This window comes from Chiloscyllium punctatum, chromosome 44 (genome assembly GCF_047496795.1).
Source record: "Chiloscyllium punctatum isolate Juve2018m chromosome 44, sChiPun1.3, whole genome shotgun sequence".
Lineage (NCBI taxonomy): Eukaryota > Metazoa > Chordata > Chondrichthyes > Orectolobiformes > Hemiscylliidae > Chiloscyllium > Chiloscyllium punctatum.
This window is the reverse complement of record NC_092782.1, coordinates 40,551,864-40,573,645: the sequence shown is the minus strand read 5'-3', so window position 1 is coordinate 40,573,645 and position 21,782 is coordinate 40,551,864. Positions and strand designations below refer to the sequence as shown.

Sequence of the window (21,782 nt, the reverse complement as noted above, 5' to 3'; positions counted from 1 at the left end):
ACCTCCTGATGCTGCCTGGCTTGCTGTGTTCTTCTCACTCCTTTGTAGCATTCACATTGAAACATGAACTCAGCTACTGTGTCCACCCATCGCTTGACCTGTGTTGCGTGAATAAGGGTTATTTTATTTGTCAGCGTCTGCCCTTTTTGGTTTTCTTTGTGTGTGGGTCATTTATCTTTTCAAAGACATCATAGGCTTAACAAATCAGTTGAGAATTACTTCCACATTTTGTGTAAAATCAGGGAAGGGGTAAGTTCTTTCCAAGTTCTCAGCTAATAATTGTTAATTTTAAGTGTGTACTGCATCCCAAATTTCATTCTTTGGTGTCAGGGGGTAAATAAGTAAAGCAGCAACAAATTAAATGAAATATCCTGTTCATCAACACTTCAAAAGTTAGATTTTTCCTTCCTGTTTCTACAGCAGATGATGGATGAGCTGAGTTTTTCCTAGCACATAACTGAGTTGTCATCATTGTTCTTCTTTGAACCAACAAACAGCCAATGATGTTCTCTTATATATCGAGGAGTGGGGAATAGGGCACTTGCTTACATTTTGAGGTTGAGGCTGCAAAGCCAATGTAGCCCTGTTGGAGAAGGTTACCAGGGTACTTTCATTTCTGCTTTAAAAATAGATCTAATGTCAATTTCCTCTTAGGACTCAAATTGTAGATATTTTTAATCAGCCTGTCCAGACATGTCCTGACCCATGTCTGGGACAGTTGTGACTTGAATCCAGGCCATTTGGACCAAAGGTAGGAACACTGCCACCTCACTGCAGGAACTCTTGTAAATGATTCAAAAGCAACTGAAATTCTGTATTTCACAGCTTGTTGTCAGTCCATTCTTGTTTTATTGTAGATTTCCAGAATTACCTTTAATCTTCAGAACTATATGTTTGCATAGAATAAAATAAGATGACTTGTATTTCTGAAGGAAAATGTTTGATGGGCGCTGGGTTTTTTTTCTTGGAATTTGAGAAAGACTTGTGATGCAAAAGTTGAAAGAAAGGCAGATAAATTTGGAAATAGTGGTTAAATGCTAACTTTAAACTGAATATGTTAGTAAAAATATTAGGAGAGCTGAGTGCCGTAACTTCAAGACCCTTTGAAAAAATAAGTTAGTGCAAGTATTGATTTCAATGTGGTGGAGAACATAGATGATGCTAAGTTTATAGGACAGCACGGTAAATACCATTTGTAATTCCAGGCAAGTTCTCGGAGTGTACTCTCATTCATTTGATGTCTTTAATCCATCTGATCAGTTGCTGCAGGAAGTTACACTGTGCAAAAGCTGCCCAGAAAGACTATTGGTTGTGGAGTCTGAACAAACAATGTCCAACAGTGATTCATGCAGACCCTCAGAATATGAGTCGAAATGCAGTTGGCCAGGTACGCTCCATTGAATGTAATTTTCACTTTCTAAAGTTGGATGAATGTTTCAAAGATATTGATCCTTCATTGATCAAACATTGAATATAGGAGTGCAATGTCATGCTGTGACTGTACAGGACATTGGTGAGGCTGTTTTAGAATACTGCATACAATTCTGCTTGCCCTCCTGTAGGAAACATGGTAAACTTGAGAGAGTGTAGAAAAGATTTGCAAAGGTGTTGCTAGGACATGAGGATTTGAGTTATAGAGAGAGACTGAATAGGCTGGGGCTATTTTCCCTAGAACATTGGAGACTGAGGGGTGATCCTGTAGAGATTTTATAAAATTATGAGGGGCGTGGATAGGGCTGAATAGCCAAGGTCTTTTTCCTAGGATGAGGCAAGTCCAAAATTAGAGGGCATAGGTTTAAGGTGGGGGAGGGGTAGAAATTTATAGAGGACTTAAGGGGCAACCTTTTCACACAGAGGGTGGTGTGTGTATGGAACAGAGGATGTGGTGGAGTTGGGTACAATTGCAACATTTAAAAGGCATATAGATGGATATTTGAATAGAAAGGGTTTGGAGGGATATGGGCCAAATGCTGGCAAATGGGACTAGGTCAAACAGGGATGTCTTGTTGGCATGGATGAGTTAGATAAAAGGATCTGTTACCATTCTGTATGATTGTATGACTCTATTAGTTCTGTAATTCAGTTTCCATGGATGGTATGTGGATGTATATTTTAAATTCTCAATGAGTTGGTCCAGATTTTCTAAGTTACTGCCAAAAATGACTAACTTGAGATCCAGTAATTGCTTCCATTCTTTCTGATAATTCTGCCAATCATCCTAATAAGTGGGTCCTAACTATGAAAGCACTGTCACAAAGTTTATTCTGACCATTCTACTGGACTGAAGCCTCAAAATTCTTGACTATTTTATTTAATTTACTTCATCAGAATTTGGTTTAATTTCTTTCTAATTCTTGATTTCAGAACATGATTTCGGACAGTGCCGTAAAGTTAATATCATTTGAAAATAACATTAAAGATTAAGACATTCTGAATTGATTGTTTTGAATTTTGTTATATATCTATAATACAAAATTATTTTGTATATTTGTGTTCTCATTTTCATTTATTCAGGTGCAGTTGAATATAGAGCCATTTCCTGCTTTAACAGAACAAGACCACATTGAGTGTTTTTTTAATAATTTTAAAAGTTATCGTCCAACACACTTGACAGGGTCTGTTGTTTGTGACACTCCACCTATCCATCAAATAGTTGCTACACCTCCAGGTCAAGGTGAGTTTTCCTATGGAATTTATATGATTTTTGGCGATAATAAAGATAGACTTCAGATTAATGTTTTAAGTTGACTTTCCTTGTTGTACTTGCCTGTCATGTCACCTGATGTGAAAGAAAAAAGACATTGTTTTGTGCAACATCATTTGAAATTTTAGTCTCCTTTTGTTTGTCAGAAAATAGCTTTTGTACCTTAAGAAAGAAATGCTTGGAACATTGTTAGACTTCTGGGGGCAGAATTCAAGACAAAAATTGTGTGCTGCTTTACTGAGGCAAACTGGTTACTAGGTAGGCCTTTCTAAACCCTTTTTATCGTAGTGGAACAACCAACCCTCATATTTCTGAACAATGATAGCTTATACAGAAAAAAGATTTATATTTAGGAGATTCGGTACAAATAGAAGTGATCAGATTTGGATTTGGTAAAACTGAATGCAACAGAAAAATACAATCATACAATGAACATTGATATCATGATAGCAGAATACGTTGAAAACATAATGGTTACACAAATATACTTCTTTTATTCATCCAGTATTGTGGAAGGACTGTTGTTATTAAAGTGCAAACAGAAAATGTTGAAAGGTCTCCTGAAAAAGAAAAAAACTTTGAACAGATTGTTGGCCTGTCTTTTTTCTAATCCACTTGCTGTCAATTTCCTATTCTCTATTTTGATTTTGTTTTCCAGACTTCACATTTTTTTTCCATTTAAATGACCATTATTTGAACTTATTATTGGAATGTTCTGGTCTTAATTATGCTCATATTTGACAAATTCAGAGCCAAAAGCATTAGAAAGTTGTGATTTTGAGAGAAATATTAATTGGTTTTTATCTTGAACTGGGCAGAAAATAGCAAATATAATGGATTTATTAGTCTCCTCACTTTAAAATGCAAGACATCAAATTGTTTTCCAATGTAGTGTGCATGTTCCTTTTTAAAATGCTCATCTCGTTTTAGAAGTATTGACAAGATACCAATGTGAATTTTCCTCTGTGTAGATTATCTTGATATGGAGGTGAAACTGAAAATTGTCAGTGGTGGAAAAACAATAGATTTTACAATGACCAACTACTCATTTTATGACTGTAAAGCAGCCATGACACTGTCTCCAAATATTCCGTAAGTAATTTTTCTTTGAGTAACGGATTCACAAAATTACTTTAAGACATTTTATTAAAAAAGAATTGTCTTAATCTGTGTGTTGATGGAATGTTTCTCCCAACGTCTGTATAATATTGTAGATCCAAATGTAAAATCGGATTTAAAATAAAAAGAGTAAGTGCAAGTATTTTAGGGTACCATCCTGATCTGTAACATCATGTAAGTAAGTACTTTCTCCTATTAGTACTTTAGTAATGCATTTAGTTTGTTGAATTATTCCGTTGTCATTGTAAGACCATGCAACTAAGAGCAACTAAGCACTGCCCTAAAGTGGAGAAAGCTCACAGAAGGGTGGTACAGTGACTCAGTGGTTAGCACTGCTGTCTCGCAGCACCAGGGTCCCAGGTTTGATTCCAGCCTTGGGCAACTGTCTGTGTGGAGTTTGCACATTCTCCCCGTGTCTACATGGGTTTCCTCCCACAGTCCAAAGATGTGCAGGTCAGGTGAACTGATCATGCTAAATTGCCCGTAGTGTTTGGTGCATTAGTCAGAGGGAAATGGGTCTGGGTGGACTTGTTGTGCCGAAGGGCCTGTTTCCACGCTGTAAGTAATTAAATCTAAGTTCACCCGAAAATATGAGAATTTAGTTTCTTAAACTTCTTCCATTATTCAGAGTTGTATTTTTCTTATTTGTATTTGATCTACCAGCTAAACACTTTTATAAATAAGTGTATCAAAAAGGGGAGTATAGTATGGAGGAGAATAGTTAATACTGACCTTGAGAGGGAATTGACAATGGAACATGAGAAAATGAGAGACTTGGAGGTAAAAGGTAGTACAGAATAGAGGCACTGAATAAGATCCTCAGCTCAAACCAATTGCATGATAATAGTTCTCAATGGTTATTTGGTAGTGTAATACTGAAAAAAGGCATAATTGTTTTGAAACTTTTCATTTTGCACTCATCAGTATAGTTCACAAGATAATCCGTTGAAGGAGAAAACCAGCATTTATATTGCAGTAGTGGATTAGTGGTGCTGGAAGAGCACAGCAGTTCAGGCAGCATCCAAGTAGCTTTGAAATCGACGTTTCAGGCAAAAGCCCTTCATCAGGAAGAAAGGCATTGAGCCTGAAGCGTGGAGAGATAAGCTAGAGGAGGGTGGGGGTGGGGAGAAAGTAGCATAGAGTACAATGGGTGAGTAGGGGAGGGGATGAAGGTGATAGGTCAAGGAGGAGAGGGTGGAGTGGATAGGTGGAAAAGGAGATAGGCAGGTAGGACAAATCCAGACAAGTCAAGGGGACAGTTACTGAGCTGGAAGTTCAGAACTAGGGTGAGGTGGGGGAAGGGGAAATGAGGAAACTGTTGAAGTCCACATTGATGCCCTGGGGTTGAAGTGTTCCGAGGCGGAAGATGAGGCGTTCTTCCTCCAGGCGTCTGGTGATGAGGGAGCGGCGATGAAGGAGGCCCAGGACCTCCATGTCCTCGGCAAAGTGGGAGGGGGAGTTGAAATGTTGGGCCACGGGGCGGTGTGGTTGATTGGTGCGGGTGTCCCAAAGATGTTCCCTAAAGCGCTCTGCTAGGAGGCGCCCAGTCTCCCCAATGTAGAGGAGACCGCATCGGGAGCAACGGATACAATAAATGATATTAGTGGATGTGCAAGTAAAACTTTGATGGATGTGGAAGGCTCCTTTAGGGCCTTGGATAGAGGTGAGGGAGGAGGTGTGGGCGCAGGTTTTACAGTTCCTGCAGTGGCAGGGGAAGGTGCCAGGATTGGAGGGTGGGTTGTTTGGGGGCGTGAGCCTGACCAGGTAGTCGCGGAGGGAACGGTCTTTGCGGAAGGCTGAAAGGGGTGGGGAGGGAAATATATCCCTGGTAGTGGGGTCTGTTTGGAGGTGGCGGAAATGTCAGCGGATGATTTGGTTTATGCGAAGGTTGGTAGGGTGGAAGGTGAGCACCAGGGGCGTTCTGTCCTTGTTACGGTTGGAAGGGTGGGGTCTGAGGGCGGAGGTGTGGGATGTAGACGATCGTCCGCCCTCAGACCCCACCCCTCCAACCGTAACAAGGACAGAACGCCCCTGGTGCTCACCTTCCACCCTACCAACCTTCGCATAAACCAAATCATCCGCTGACATTTCCGCCACCTCCAAACAGACCCCACTACCAGGGATATATTTCCCTCCCCACCCCTTTCCGCCTTCCGCAAAGACCGTTCCCTCCGCGACTACCTGGTCAGGCTCACTCCCCCAAACAACCCACCCTCCAATCCTGGCACCTTCCCCTGCCACTGCAGGAACTGTAAAACCTGCGCCCACACCTCCTTCCTCACCTCTATCCAAGGCCCTAAAGGAGCCTTCCACATCCATCAAAGTTTTACTTGCACATCCACTAATATCATTTATTGTATCCGTTGCTCCCGATGCGGTCTCCTCTACATTGGGGAGACTGGGCGCCTCCTAGCAGAGCGCTTTAGGGAGCATCTTTGGGACACCCGCACCAATCAACCACACCGCCCCGTGGCCCAACATTTCAACTCCCCCTCCCACTCTGCCGAGGACATGGAGGTCCTGGGCCTCCTTCACCGCCGCTCCCTCATCACCAGACGCCTGGAGGAAGAACGCCTCATCTTCCGCCTCGGAACACTTCAACCCCAGGGCATTAATGTGGACTTCAACAGTTTCCTCATTTCCCCTTCCCCCACCTCACCCTAGTTCTGAACTTCCAGCTCAGTAACTGTCCCCTTGACTTGTCTGGATTTGTCCTACCTGCCTATCTTCTTTTCCACCTATCCACTCCACCCTCTCCTCCTTGACCTATCACCTTCATCCCCTCCCCCACTCACCCATTGTACTCTATGCTACTTTCTCCCCACCCCCAACCTCCTCTAGCTTATCTCTCCACGCTTCAGGCTCACTGCCTTTATTCCTGATGAAGGGCTTTTGCCCGAAACGTCGATTTCGAAGCTACTTGGATGCTGCCTGAACTGCTGTGCTCTTCCAGCACCACTAATCCAGAATCTGGTTTCCAGCATCTGCAGTCATTATTTTTACCTTTATACTGCAGTAGATGAGACTACTTATTGGTTGGCAAGAGAACTGTGGTGGAGGTGTTGCCATGGAGAATGGACCTATTAATGATGATTAACAGATAACTAGCTTGTTTTAAATTTTACAATGGACAAGTTGACTCTTCCCTGAGAAATGAGCCAGCGAATGGCTGTCACTCAACTAAATACAGCTATAAATTCTATGGGCCCTGACAACATTCCAGCAGCATCACTTAAGATTCATGCTCTAGATTTAATCATGCACGTATTTAAGCTGTTCTAGTATAGCCACAACACTGGAGTTTGCCTGACAATGTGAAAAATTTGCCCACGGTATGTCCTGTGGGTTAAAAGGCAGAACAAATTCATCCTGGCCAATACCAGCCCTATAAATCTATTTTCAATCATCATAAAAATGATGGAAGTTAAAGCGTTGATAGTGCTATCAAGTGGCACTTGCACAGGAATAATCTGCTCACTGACAATCTGTTTGCATTCTACTATGGCCACCCAACTTGAACTCCAAAATGGGACAAAAGGGTTGAACTCCAAAGGTAAGGCAACTGTGTCTGTACTTGACAACAAGGTGGTATTTAACAGAGTATAGCAAGGAATTGGAGGAAAACTTGAGGCAGTGGGAATTAGGGAAATGCTCTCCTTTTTGGACTCAAAACTAGCACAAAGGAAGGTGGTTGTTGGAGGTCAGTGATCCCAGCTGCAGGAGTTCCTCGGGGGAGTGGAAACTCAACCATCTTCAGGTGCTCCATTGATAATCTTTCCTGCATGATGAAGTCGGAAGTGGGGATATTTCTTGATGATTACACAATGTTCAGTGTTCGTGGCTACTCAGAAGCAGTATGTGTTCATGTGCAACATGACCTGGATAATATCCAGGCTTGGGTTCATAAGTGGCAAGGAACTTGTATGCTCTACAAGTGCCAAGCAATGACCATCTCCAACAAGAGAAAATCTAATCATCACTTGATGTTCAGTGGTATTACCATTGCTATACCTTCTACTGTCTCACTTGATAAGTATGTCACCACTCCCTCTGCATCGCTGTGTCAAAATCCTGGAAGTCACTCTTTGGATGTCCCCACACCTAAATACTCCAGCACTTCGGGAAGGGAGCTCACTAGCACCACCTCCAGGATAATTAGAGCTATGAGTAAAATTGGGTCTAAGTCACAATGTTTGCATCACATGCATGAATAAAAAAGATGAAGTTAGTGACTCAATGATAGAAGTAAGAGTGGATGAACTCTTCAAGCCAAATGGGAGAGCACTAGACGGAGTGGATTACAACATTAAAGTACAAAGCCTATAAAACCAATTAGAAAAATGAGTTAATATGATGGCATGAGGAGGTTAGGGAGTGAATGTTGCTCGAGGTCCAAAAGTTATGTAATAGCTTAATGTTTCATTGGTTGCCCTGATATTTTTAAATTGTTTCTGTGGATGTGGGTGTCACCGAGGCCAGGATTTAGTCCCATTTTATTGACATCAAGAAGATGGTGGTGAGCCATCTTTGTACATAACAACTGAGTAACATACTAAGCCATTTCTGTGGATCTGGAGTCACACAGATACTGGATCAGGTAAGGATGTCAGATTTCTTTCTCTGAAGAAACATACTGAGCAAACTTGGTGTTAATGACAATGTAGTAGTTACATAGCCATTTCCTGATCACTTGTACCTGCTTAAAACTTGTTGCAGCTCAAACTTTTCACAGTTCTGATAAAACGCCATCAGCTTGAAATATTGTGTTTCTCTCTTCACTAAGTTGCATGAACTGCTGAATATTTCTGGAATATTTGTTTTGGGTTTCCAGCATCTGCAATATTTTATTTTTGTGTAGGTGTTTCTTTTTTAATTACTTATAATTCAAAAGCTTCAAATTAAGAAGCTGCTGTTCTAACCAGAAACATAATAGTTGTTGAGATGTAATAATTTGTGCATATGTACGTGCATTTACTGTTTAGGTGTGACTCCTGTGTAAGGAGCAAGTGGACCTGTCACTGGGATATTTCAGAACACACTTGCAAAGATGGTCACGGGAAAGGAAATCAGTTAAATCTTGTTCAAAGTAAAATGGTAACTTTTGGTTTATTGTCTTAACTTTTGTGTAGTCAGATTTTTTAAAAAGTCATGTTACACTTGTGTTTCTATTTAGGTAACTTTAAGACACAATGATGTTGAGGAACAGTGCTGAACTTGGATATGAAGTGAAAATTTTCAAAATCCTGTTTTAAGCACCATGTAACGGAACTGAGCATTCCTGGTGTATTGAAGTGAAATTATATAAACAGTGGATGTCCAGGGTTAACTTTTAATTGTTTGAGCCCCTGAAGAATTAGTTATGTGACTGTACTGAAAACAAAAAGTGCTTGATCACAGTGGGTCATGCAGCATCCATGGAGAGCAAGTTGATGTTTCAAGTCTAGATGACCCTTCATCAGAGCTGAAGTGAAGTATGGAGAGGGCAGCATTTATGCATTAGTGGGATGGGGGTTAGGGGTAGTTGGAGTGCTGGGGGAGAAATTCTCCACAGCTCCCTGTATTAGCTGTGCACCCTGACTGTATGGTGCTCCACTTGTGCTATTAAAGGCTCAGCGATGACGGAAGTTTTTGCCACAGCTGAGACCTCCCAATGGCAGTGCCATTTTTGAAGCCCAAACATTGTCAACCAGGAATAGTCTTCACATTGCACAAAGCGGGAGAGAAATGAAAAGGAAGTGTTTCTGAGAGCATAGAGGTGCTACAGGTGACACTTCATTGCAAGTATAAGTTCTTAAAGTTCTCATTTGTAAATGTATTGCTATTTTACATTATTAACTGTCATTGTAACTGCAGCTACAAGAACCAAGTTATACATCTTATTATAGAATCCTATCTAAGGGAATGCTGCTCTTAATGCCCAGCAAGGTATATCTTATTGTTCAATGTGGGAAGATCGCATTCTAGAAAGACTTCAAATAGTTGAAAATGTTTATCTTAATTCAGTCAGAATAAAAATGAAAGATTAAAAACAAAGAAAAGCTGCATTTTTTTTCTGGGAACAGATAGGGACTGCTTGCAATTTGCGAAACAACAAATATACACTGCTGTCAAATCTGAATACTGTAATTGAAACCCAGTGTCAGTTAAGTTCAGTCTAGCTTATTGTGCTTGGTGCTGCAGCTCTCTATCATGCAGAAGATAATGGTGTGTTTCATTGTACAGAGCACAGCATATAAGGATTATGAGGTTTATTCTGCCTGAACTGTACTGCCAGTCCCCTCCACACTGACCCTTATCTTCAGCAGCCCTTTCATCTGTTCTACATTGGCCAGGTTGAAGGATAGGCTGCATTGTGTTTACATTTGGCCTCAGTCAGAGGGTTGCTTTAAGAAGTCATCATTTATGGTTGCAGAGGGCATCCTATGTCTCTCAGTAACCACCTTTGGAAGCCTTCTGACCTTTGAAATGAAGCAGGGACATTGGAGCTCTCAAAGATGTAGCTGCCAGTTTATGTAGCACAGTCTTCTAAGATGCACATTGATGAGGTCTGCTGCACTATGAAATGGTAGTTTATAGCACCCTAACCATGCATTACATCCTGAACCGAGGGGAAGACAGCGAGGTCGTACAAGCGTGTTGCCTTGATTGCAGCACTTCGTAAACATCAAGAAACAAGATGGCAGAGTTTAAACTGTTATAACTTGCATCTGTAACAATCTTTAATATATTTGAGTTGAGAATTAAGAGATCCAACACAGCTCTCCAGTAGATTCTAAGGAGTAGTTAGTTGCATAAAAAGTTAATGCAGCTGTCACCTTGATGGCCATCCACCCGTTCAGCTCAGGTCCCCCTCCAGCAATTGCAGAGTTCTGTGATGGTGTCCTGGGACATCCTAAGTGAGTAGTGACAATGAGTCTCACTCAATTGGAGAAAACAATATTGAGGACTGAACACTTTTTGGGTTTTCTGTACCTCCTCTGTGTTCAGAGGGGATCTCCAGCTGTGATCTCTACATGTGGAGACTGTTCAGCAGCTGTTGGAGGTTACTGTTGATGCATCTGTTGCCCTTCAATTTCTCTGTGTCTTTGTTGAAGCACAGCAACAGTAACAATGACCTCTGCTGTGGCTAGATCCATTGGTTGCAGTTCCAATGATCCTACATGGGGAACATCAGAAACAAGTTCATTAGTAATGTGAGCTGTCAGTATTCACACCACATCTAAATAACAGTTCAGCCTAGTCTTTAGTACAGTGGGATGTGGCAAAATTTGACAAAGAGGGCCATGGAATGCTTCTACGTGGATCTTGACAAGGGACTTCAATTCTGAAATATATAGCACAAGCCATGACCACAATTACAGTAGGAGATTGTGGATGTTTTGTGATTACTGATATCAACCCCCAAGAATGGCAATATTGAGTATAAGAAGAGCATGTTGACAAGTGCATACCATTTAAGGTGCGCAGAAATCATCTCCATTAACCTTGCGCAAGTTCTGATATCTTGAATTGTCTTTGTGAATTGTGCTGCATAATTTACACTTTTAAGGTCACCTCTGATTACTTCAGCTTCAGAGATGACTAGCTTCAATCTGTAATGACCAGTGACATAATCAAGATTGCTTGTGGCCAGGACTTGTATCCCTCACAGTTGGATATTTGGTAAACCTAACCCTATGCATTTCACATGCAGGCTACTATGATTACAGTAGACTTCAACAGGTACTGTGTAAGTGCCTGCTCAATGCAACTAGTCCTTGACTAGCCTCACAAGTAGAACCAATGTGCCCAAACACGAAAAAAAGGCATTTGTGCTGCTCACTCCTATGTGGTTGCAGCCATTTTCTATTTCATTGCACATTTATGATTCACATGAGGATGGGTAGCAGTGCAGTTTGTGCTTGATTGTGACCCACAGGCTGAGCCTGGTAATCAATTTTATCTTTGATAGTCGTCATAATTCACATCTGTGATAACTCCTGGAGTAATGAGGCTTGATTTCCAGTGCAGCATTCCTGCTAAAGCCATGATAGCTTAGATAAATAAAGGAGTCTATAGCTCATTCTTCCAGCCTCAACAGCAGACCCTAAATTATAACAGTCACACATTAAAATGTGTTCTTTTATGGAGCAAAGTCTTATCAATAAGCGTAGTGAGTATTGGAATATTGCAAATTTGATCAGTTGTACAGTCATGACCTCAGGGTGATCCAAAGACTTTGTTGCCAATTACTACCAAGGTCAGGATACATTGCCACAAAAGACCTATAATTTTAATCATTGAAAAGTTCAAGTGGGAGATGAATATTTTTGTGTCACCGGATCAAAAATAAAAGGATAAAAAGGCTACCATAACAGCGTGGAAAATGGAGCAACTGGATAGTCAAGAATAGCCTACTGCAGTTAACTACAATAAGTTAATCATGTTGAATGTAGGACAAGAGATTTTGAATGTATTTAAAGAGACTAAGCAAATTTGAGTTGAGAAGAAATTTCTCTTCAGACTTCAGCGTCACTAGCGCATTCCCAGAAAATATTATTGAGGCCATATTAATAAGACTGCAATAAGGTTTGAAGTTATCAGGCTATGAAAAAATGCAGATGATCAAGTACTGGCCAAAATAAAACTACTTAGAAACAAAGTGTAAATATTATGAAATTTGCTATGACTCGTTGACGATAGGAAGAAAAATCTCAAATATTGATTCCAATTAAGTTCCTTTATTGAAATGGTTGTGTCTGGTATATGGAAGCAGAAGTGTAATGTGGACTTTTATTTCTCAATTTCTTCTTAGATACATTAATGAGAAAATCACTAAGTAGTCATTTTTATTCCATTGAAGCAATTACTTTAATGTGTGGGAATGCTGAGAGTAGATAGCATTGAAGGGCGGCTTTTAAATTTGCTTGATATAAAACTGTTTATTTTGTGATCTCAATTTGTTTGGTCTCTTTCCAGGCAGAAGACTGTCCACGTTTTGAAAATGCATTACCGCTGTTAATTCCGGTGAATGCAACTGCTAATATTTCATTTCATGGGAAGAACTTAAACTTCTACCTGGTAAGTGCAAGAAGAAAGTTTTCATTAGTCATAAAATAAAAGGCAGATTCTTTATTTTTTTTCTATTTTTTGCCTTACTACAGAAAAAGAAGCTAGTAATTGTTGACAACTTAGTGGGAAGGACTCTTGGTGTGAGCAGGGATCCACCAGATATGTTTTTCAGTGAAAATTTTAAGGTTAGTAATTCAATTGCACGTAAAATCTTCAGTTGTACTGGTTTATAACATTGGATACTTTTAAAAGCTTGCAGACTGGTCCAAGTGATATGAAAATGCAGCAATCCTCATTGACATTTAGCATTTTGTGAAGTTCTGTGTACAAAGCAATTGCTGATTTCTGTCCACTTAATTATTAGAACCATTGTTAAATGTAGGTTCATATTTTAAAATCCTAATTTACGTAATTAATTTTCTGCTCACTTTTGAAGACTTATAATAGAAAATGCTGTTCCTTTTATTTGGGATTTTTATTAATGTTTCTAATAAAATTGCTTATAGGACACAATAATTAGAAATGTTACTGATGAGGAAGTGTCTTTGACACAAATGTTTATTTTAGCTTCCAATTCGTAAGGGTAGGGTGCATTTTATTGAGACAGGAGGGAGATTACTTTGCAACCTAACCAACGTATTTTGGAAGGCTGCCGATTAACTTGTTATTGTCTGTTTTGTAAACATAATTCTCATGGTGGGGAGCCAGTTCATAGTCACCAACAGATGTGTCTGATGTGTCCACTGCCTATTTCCAAGTGCCTAATTGTCAAATAAAACCGGGGTCAATTTCAGGACCCTACAGTCTCATTTGGCAGAATCAATGTCGAGTATGCATTACACAATCTCACCATTTCATCAGTAATCCTTAAACAAACCAAAGTCAAATATTTATTTTATTATGGTAGCAGAAGGAACAGGTCTGTAATGAGTCACTGCTGACCCAGTGGTTGCAGCCCTTCATTTTGCCCTGCATTTTCTGTCAAGGATTGGATCAGGTATGAGAACAATTTCTCAGCCATTGCTCCAGGATGAGTTAGTTCTCCATATCTGATTTTGTTCTTTGTCCAGATGGGAGAACAAACTGTTGCACCACATCTTATGAAATTACTGTAGTGACATAGGAGAGAAGGATAGGAATTCCTCTACTATTATTATCTATTTGCTTCATGTATTCAGGTAAACATTCCTCTCTTTATAATTTGAAATTAGCATGTATAGTAGTTGAATTGCTTCCTTTGAGTGGCATTGATTTAGGATGCTCAGTCATTCATTCTTGGAACGACACACTGAATACCAGTAATGATCTTTTCAAGGAGCAGAGGGATTAGTTATTAATCCTTGAATAAGCGTCTGGTTATATGAAAAACATTTACATCAACTGTAGTGTTTTGGAAAGCTGCCCAGAGAGTCCAAATTACATTCATTGATAAATATTTAGTTTGTGCATTACGACTGGACATACTAAAGGATTAAATGTGAAATGGTCTTGTTATAGTTATTTTAAATCAAACAATGTTATAGTTATTTTAATACTGGGAAATTTGCAGTATTAGTAATTAGATTGATTCAGTAAGCCTTACATAGTTGAGCTGGCCTAGCTGAATCTTCATTTTCCAAATCTAGCAGGCTGTGATTATGGTCTTTTTGTTTCCCTGGTCACTTGTAGCAACACAAAATTAACTTTCAGAGGTATTTGCGGACTTTAGCACAAGGTTGATTTACAGTGCTTCAGTTTAATGATGCATGTAGGATCCAACCTTTCGCACTTGGATGCTGGGCTGTTCATAAAATTGCGTTGGTGTTTCTGAGGGTGGGAGATTCTCACCAACTCAATATTTTTAAAATAAACTTCATGGAGGACTCTTGTGGCATAGCAGTAGTGTCCCTCCCTCTGAACCAGGGAGGCCTGAGTGCATGTCCCACCTGCTCCAGAAGTGTGTCATAACATCTCTGAACAAGTTGATTTGGAAATATCTAAAATAAGCTGCATGAGTGTAGAGATCTGCAATGTGTTTGTGACAAAGGACCAGCCATTTTAATGTCCCGCTCTTTTTCTTAGGCAGCCTCCTGGGATTGAGGATGGCTTGTTTCAACTCCGGTTCACTGAGCATGTAAACCAGCTCAGAACCCAATGGTTTATGTGTATTGATTTCCCTTCTTCATCAATTGCTTTCCTTTAATTTCCACACTGAAAATAAAAGGAGAATTGGCACAAACTACATCTGCCATAGCAGAGATTTTGTTGATTGCACTAAGAATTAAACAATTTTGTGCACCATAATAGTACAATTCTGTTCCATAAATCCCAAAAGTTCCAAGGTAGCAAGAATTGCTGAGCTAATGTGAAATTTTATTTAATACTTTTGTTGACAAGAGGTATTTTAAATTCACTTCTATGTAAAATGTCTTTTCAGTTTTCCTATGATGAAAATGAAACCCGTATAATACGTTTTGCTGTAAAAGCAGAAGAGAAAATAATAGATAGCAGATTAGATGGTAAGTGATTTTGTTTTGTGCAAGATCAGAAAGAGACTGGGATACAGTGGGTCAAATGGGGAAAGAAAAGATAAAGTCAAGAGCAAAGTATAATTTGCAAGGAAATTGTTAAGAAACATCACCTCTTATGCTAAGTGTTTTGAAAATTACTTCTCATAATTTTATTCCTTCCCCTTCTCTCCTGCAGAAATTGACCACTTGCCAAGATTTAGTTCCCTGCAAAGTACCTCCAATGGCTATTCAATATTGCACAACAGGAAATGGCCCTAATCCTGTTTTGCTTTTGAGCTTGCAATTTTAGTTGGTGTCACTAGACAATGATTAAGCATCTGAAGCTTGGTTGATTACTTTCATTCATAGCTCATGATCGCAGATATTAATACTGCCCCGGTACCGTAGAGTATATTTGTTTTATAATCCAGTAAGGTCCCAAGATTTAATAATTCAAAGAATGCAGAAGTTTGCATTCAGTTGTAATTTATAGATCATTTACAAATATTTAAGTAAGTTGTCTGTGAAGGTAGGATCTTTGATAGGAAACTTGGTCACTAATCTCCTTGCTCACATGATGCCTATTTCATTGTCCACAAGAGAGGTGATAGAATGCTCCCTTCTTGTCAAAGGAGAGATGCTCAAGAAACTCAGCTGTCTTGAGTGGCACCCCCTCCGTTACCTTAAACATTCACTCCTTCCAGTACCGCTGCCCCACATATGCAGCATACATCATCTGTGCACTACAGAAACACACTATAAATTCCTTGCATCACAATCCAAACTCTGCCTCTATCACTTAGGAGACCAAGGGCTGCAAGCACATGGATTCATCGCTACACAAGTTCCCATCATTTGGAAATACATTACTAATTGTTTATTGTCCTTGGGTCAAACCCTTGAAATCTCACTCTAAAAGGTTTGTGGGTACACCAGGGCAACAGTGATTCAAAAAGGTGGCTCACTGCTTTCCTGAGGGCAATGAGGGATGAATAATTAATGCTGGCCTTGCTAGCAATGTTCTCATTGCATAAGTTAATTTTAAAAATACAGAAGAATGCCAATTATATGGTATGAGTATGTTCAACAGAAAATCTAGGGATTCTGCAAACCATTTGGCCTCTTCGCGCACTATAAGGATTATATGATTCGATAATCATGTTAGCTAATGTGCAAGAGTTTAAACGTTCTGATGCAGTAGAGAACAGGAATGTTTGAGGGGATAGAAATTATCTTTCTTCATCCTTTAATCAGTTTCAGATCTCTAATCAAACCCACTGGATAACTATTAAAATAACTGCCCTATGGATCTGACACTAGGATTCATTTTATTTTATATGATTATTACTAATGTTCTATGTTCATGTCAATGCCTTGATTGCAGTCATTGGGAACATCTGAAATTTGCATTTCATGTTGAATGAGACATAATTAGATCATACTTCTGTGTGCAATCACAAGCCATGTTGGAAACATGCACATGTTGACATTGAGTGGGGACATTGTTGGCTTACCTGAGAGAAAGCCCTACTGCCCTGATAGCCTATTGACACTAATTATGTTCGTACAAAAAGAATAACCGCTCGGTTAGCATGTTAGTAGTGGATTGCACTATAAAGAAATGTGTAATACTTGATTCACAAATTTTCTGTGCCTTTAATAATTTATTTGTTTGTAAGTGTCTGTACTAATTGATTATTTCTTCTAGAAGAGTTTACATCCATTCATACTAATATACCCTAAGTTTATAATATAAAGTACTCTTTTTTTTATTTCAAGTGACTCTTTACAATTGTGGGTACAGCCACAAGGACTGCAGTCTTTGTCTCTCTGCTAACAAAACATATGATTGCACTTGGTGTAAGCCCCTGAAAAGATGCATTTATAAACGTCACTGTCATGATGTTATTGATACGACTGATCAATGTCCATTTCCAACAATTTCACGGGTAAGTAAAGATGATTAAGATTTATTTTCCCTGCTATAGAAACTGACTCGAAATTATGATGATTAATTTGGACTGTTGTGGGAAACAGTAATTTTTGGTATAAACACAATGATAAATAGGTCCAAAATCAAGGCAGACATTTTGTATAACCTTCTCTGGCACGTTTAATAGGTAAATTAATTTACAGAATGATCACAATCGCTGAGGAAACATATTACTCCATTTCAAAATTAGAAGTAACAACCTGTGGGTATGTTTAATGAAATGTCTATTAATCTTTATTTTAAATTGTCTGGATGTGTAAAGCTACATCCGTTCTTAAAGTAAAGCAAAACCAACCACATGCATAAAATTAATCTATTAATTATGACTATCTTTTAGCTGGATCCCATAAATGGACCTCTTGAGGGAGGAATTCTTCTGACCATCAGTGGCTCAAACCTTGGAATATCATCTGATGATATCAGAGAAATCAAAGTTGGAAATGCTGTATGCAATCAAATCACAGAGCAATATTCCATCTCTGTCAGGTACACCAGATGTAACTGTGCACTGCAAATGACTGCTGAATAAAAATTTACCTATCAAAAAGTCAAGTTACAAAAGTCACTTCTGCAATGCTGTTGAAAAGTGAAATTAAAAACAGACTGTTTGAAATAGCAGACTGGTAGCATCTATGGAATGAAGCAGATGTTATTGTGTTCAGTTTAAGATAATTGATCTAAAACATTAATTCTGTTTCTCCCTCCGTGGATGCTGTCAGATCTGCTGTCAGAACACACTCAACATTTTCTGCTTTTATTTCAAATTGACACTATAATTTGGTTTCAAAATGTTGCATTGATTTTCTGATCTTATTAGTTAATCAAAAGTGATCTTCTACAGCCTGATATGGTTGAGTTTTCATTAAACAAAAAATCTTGACAGCATACAACAACAGAAATTGCTGGAAAAGCTCAGAACTGAGTTCTGAGGAAGGGTCACTGGATCCATACGTTAACTCTGATTTCTCTCCACAGATGTTGCCAGACCTGCTGGGCTTTTCCAGCAATTTCTGTTTTTGTTTCTGACTGACAACATCCGTAGTTCTTTTGGTTTTCTCAACAGCATATTCTTACTTAAGCAAGATTATTCTAGGAAACATATATCTTCTGTAAAAATGTTCCAGTTGACATGAATATGAATATGAATCACCTGGCGGTGCAGATGTGATTTAGTGCACGTACTTTAGTGACACAGATAAATTATTTTTGAGTTTTATTGTCTTGTTCTCTGACATCTGTTTCTGATAAGTACCTTAGTTTGCACACCTCATCTGGTCAATACTGTGGCTTAGATATTTAATAAATGGATCGAGGATAAAAAAGATCCTTTCTTTATTCCTTTTCCTTCTCATGTCCATATAAGAGTGAAATTCCATGTTGGCAGTTTCTTGTCTATGATTTTAAAAAGTAATATTAGCTCAAAGTTGCACAATTGTAATCATATATCAATCTGCAGCAAGAATATGATGCTAGCCAACTCCAGCCTGAATTATACTCAGCAGAATACTGGAATGATGCATTCTAGGTGAAGTACCAATATAAGAGATGTTCATGTGTTGAGCCAGGCAATGAGATTTTTGTCAGGGGCATGACCTTTGCACTCCAACATTCTCTAACAATCTGTTAAATCCATATAAACAGCACTAAGGTTTCATGGCTCTTTCAGAGAGCATCATTACTTAGATAGATAATTATAATCTGTTTCACTGAGGTTGCAGGGAGTGTGCAAAAGGCAAGGATGAGGCTCTGGTTCACTGGTACCTGAGTAGATTTTTCAAGTATTTATGTGCTTTGAGCAATACCTCAGTTTCTGAGATATTTATTCTACAGTTATCAATGGATGGATTTTATTCTTTGCTGAGGGGTGACCTTTATAAAGGTTTATAAAATCATAAGGGGCATGAATAGGGTGAATAGCCAAGGTCTTTTTCCCCAAGGGCAGAAGAATCCAAAACTAGAAGGCATAGGTTGAAGGTGAGAGGGGAAAGATATAAAAGGGGTCTGAGGGGCAACCTTTTAATATAGAGGGTGGTGCGTGTATGGAATGAGCTGCCAAAGGAGGTGGTGGAGGCTGGTATAATTACAACATTTAAAAGATATCTGAGTGGGTGCATGAATAGGAGAGGTTTAGAGGGATATGGACAAAATGCAGGCAAATGAGACTAGATTAATTTCGGATATCTGGTTGGCATGGATGGGTTGGATCGAAAGGTCGGTTTCCGTGCTGTGCAACTCTGACTATAATATGCAAATATTTCCTCAAATTAATTTATGAAAATCTTATAAACTTGAATTATTCAGTGGCCCCTGCAAAATCCACTGTTCTTGACATCAATATTTTATCCTGACGTACTAATTAGGACCAAAACCAAAAATAAAGTTAACATTACGAACCAAATCTCCATTTGGTTTATAATGAGTAAGTGGGCGTTGTGAAACTGAAATTAGTTTACATTTCTTTATATTCCCCTTTTTTAAATTAGTTCTCAACTAAAGACATCTTACGTTCCTGCAGAAGTCATTTTTCATTCTTAGCTTTGCAGAGGAACCTGGCATGTTGTTCCACAGGAAGCCAATAAATGTAACACAGTTTTGCTCCACATGTATGCATATACTGTATTGACCAGTATGGCCTTTTCTTTGTTGTCTGTATTTTCTATACATTGGTGAAGTTTGAGCAAGTGGGTTCAATTTGGAGAGTTGACTCCTGTGTGCAGTGCCTAGCCGTTGTAAACTCGGAGGAGGTTAGTGTAGAACTTCAAAAGGACACAGATTAGTGGTATTGGCATATCAAGTTCAATGCAGGGATGTGTGGGTGAAATATTTTGGGTCAGAAAAACATATGAGACATTATGGGTGAAAACTTATAGAGCACTGAGCGACATGGGCTAAAGCAAGATTCATGGCAGAAATAGATGAGATTTCAGGCAAGGTATATCTCATTGTCACGTGCATTCCATTCCACCTTTTATGCATCTGCCGAGTAGCTTGGCATGTTTCTCACCAATTAAGGGGATTACAGATTGTTAACCACTATGAGAGATCTTGACACGGAAACTGGAGCGGGTATTTAAGTTCACTACTTACTCCAAAGGTCCTCCATGTTGGACACTGCTCACCAACAGCATCTGGTATATACCATGGCCACTAGCTACATGTACTCCACGTCTACGAGTATCGTCATTTGACGTGCTAGCTTCTAAGAAACCTCGTGGTGCAACTCCAATCCATTTGCAGGACACATTTGCAATTCAGTGTGGCACCTTGAGCTGCACCAGCAAATATCATTATAATGCTGCAGTGAGGATACTGCTCACTCATGGACTGAAACAGACTGCGTCTCCAGCACTGCACTTGCTGTCATAGTTCTCACTCATTTGGAGCCTATCCTGATGCTCACAGCATCCATACCTTGGATTGTCTTGTCTTACCTTTGTGCCTTTTGTCCCCTCAGTCAGAGAGACCAGACTAATAATATTTGTCTTCCCTTGATGTTTACTGCAGATACATGGGCAAAAAGCTTGTCACAGTTGTCAATAAGCCTCAGTAAAGTTAAGGGAGTTCACCTTCACTAAGCAGTCGAGACAGTAAGTCAAGGGCAACTTCCAATACCAGTCCATGGGCTTTGACATGGTCAGTCAGCTGCTTAGTCAGACAAGATCCTTAGTACGAGTGAGGGGCCAAATGTTAGGCAGCCCACCACCCAGCCTGACTCTTTCTACCCTGCGGTGGACTGTTTTCCTCCTGGAATATCGGACGCTCAGATACTGGAGGAGATGAATGTGGGGCGTACAGCTCTTATTTTTGGTGCCAGTGGGAGGTGTCCTGAGCAAGTGAATAGGCAGCACAGCAGTAACGAGGTGTTGGTGATATCAAGGGGTGGACTGGGTGAGAATCAGTGAGGGAGGATGTTGCAGGCAATAGTAAGAGTGATAGAGTATGAGCCTTGGTGGGAAGTGGGTACAGTAGCAGTGATAGTGACTGTGAGGGTATTGGATTGATGTTGGAAGAGCAAAAAAAGATAGTCTGTTTTCCCACAGTGCTGGGTATTTCTCCAGACAGCTGAAAATGCAATGAACTGGGTGGCAACCTCTGATCAGACTGACCTCCTCTGCCAGTCCTGGTGCAAGAGGATGTCCTACATTTGCACTTTCCTGTCTAGCACAACTTCCAGCCCCATGCCTACAAATTGAAGTACCAATTTCCCCATCTGCCATATCTGGGGCAAATAATAGGAACCATGCAGGCAGCTTTGGGTTGCCAGAGTTTTACTTTTAAAGATGATGAGGGAACAAAGGACTCCAGTTGATCCCAGCCTATTCCCCCAGTGCCAAATTGTTCCAGGAACAGAGAATGGAGATAGAATCACACTTGAGGGTTGCCACAGGGGTTGAGTGGATAGTTAATGAATTGTGTTTGGTATGTT

At 39.6% G+C, this 21,782-nt stretch overlaps 1 protein-coding gene across 7 annotated transcripts in view; it reads left to right on the top strand.

The window, feature by feature from the left end:
• The window catches only part of LOC140466910 (plexin-B2-like), a 265,449-nt gene that overhangs the window by 192,958 nt on the left and 50,709 nt on the right, over positions 1–21,782 (top strand). For all 7 annotated transcript variants that reach the window (XM_072562727.1, XM_072562723.1, XM_072562725.1 and 4 more), the window contains 9 exons: positions 1,261–1,387; positions 2,515–2,674; positions 3,676–3,796; positions 8,806–8,917; positions 12,782–12,883; positions 12,967–13,059; positions 15,291–15,372; positions 17,143–17,312; positions 17,694–17,842. In XM_072562727.1, the coding sequence (XP_072418828.1) occupies positions 1,261–1,387; positions 2,515–2,674; positions 3,676–3,796; positions 8,806–8,917; positions 12,782–12,883; positions 12,967–13,059; positions 15,291–15,372; positions 17,143–17,312; positions 17,694–17,842 (1,116 nt within the window). The remainder of the gene's footprint in view (positions 1–1,260; positions 1,388–2,514; positions 2,675–3,675; positions 3,797–8,805; positions 8,918–12,781; positions 12,884–12,966; positions 13,060–15,290; positions 15,373–17,142; positions 17,313–17,693; positions 17,843–21,782) is intronic.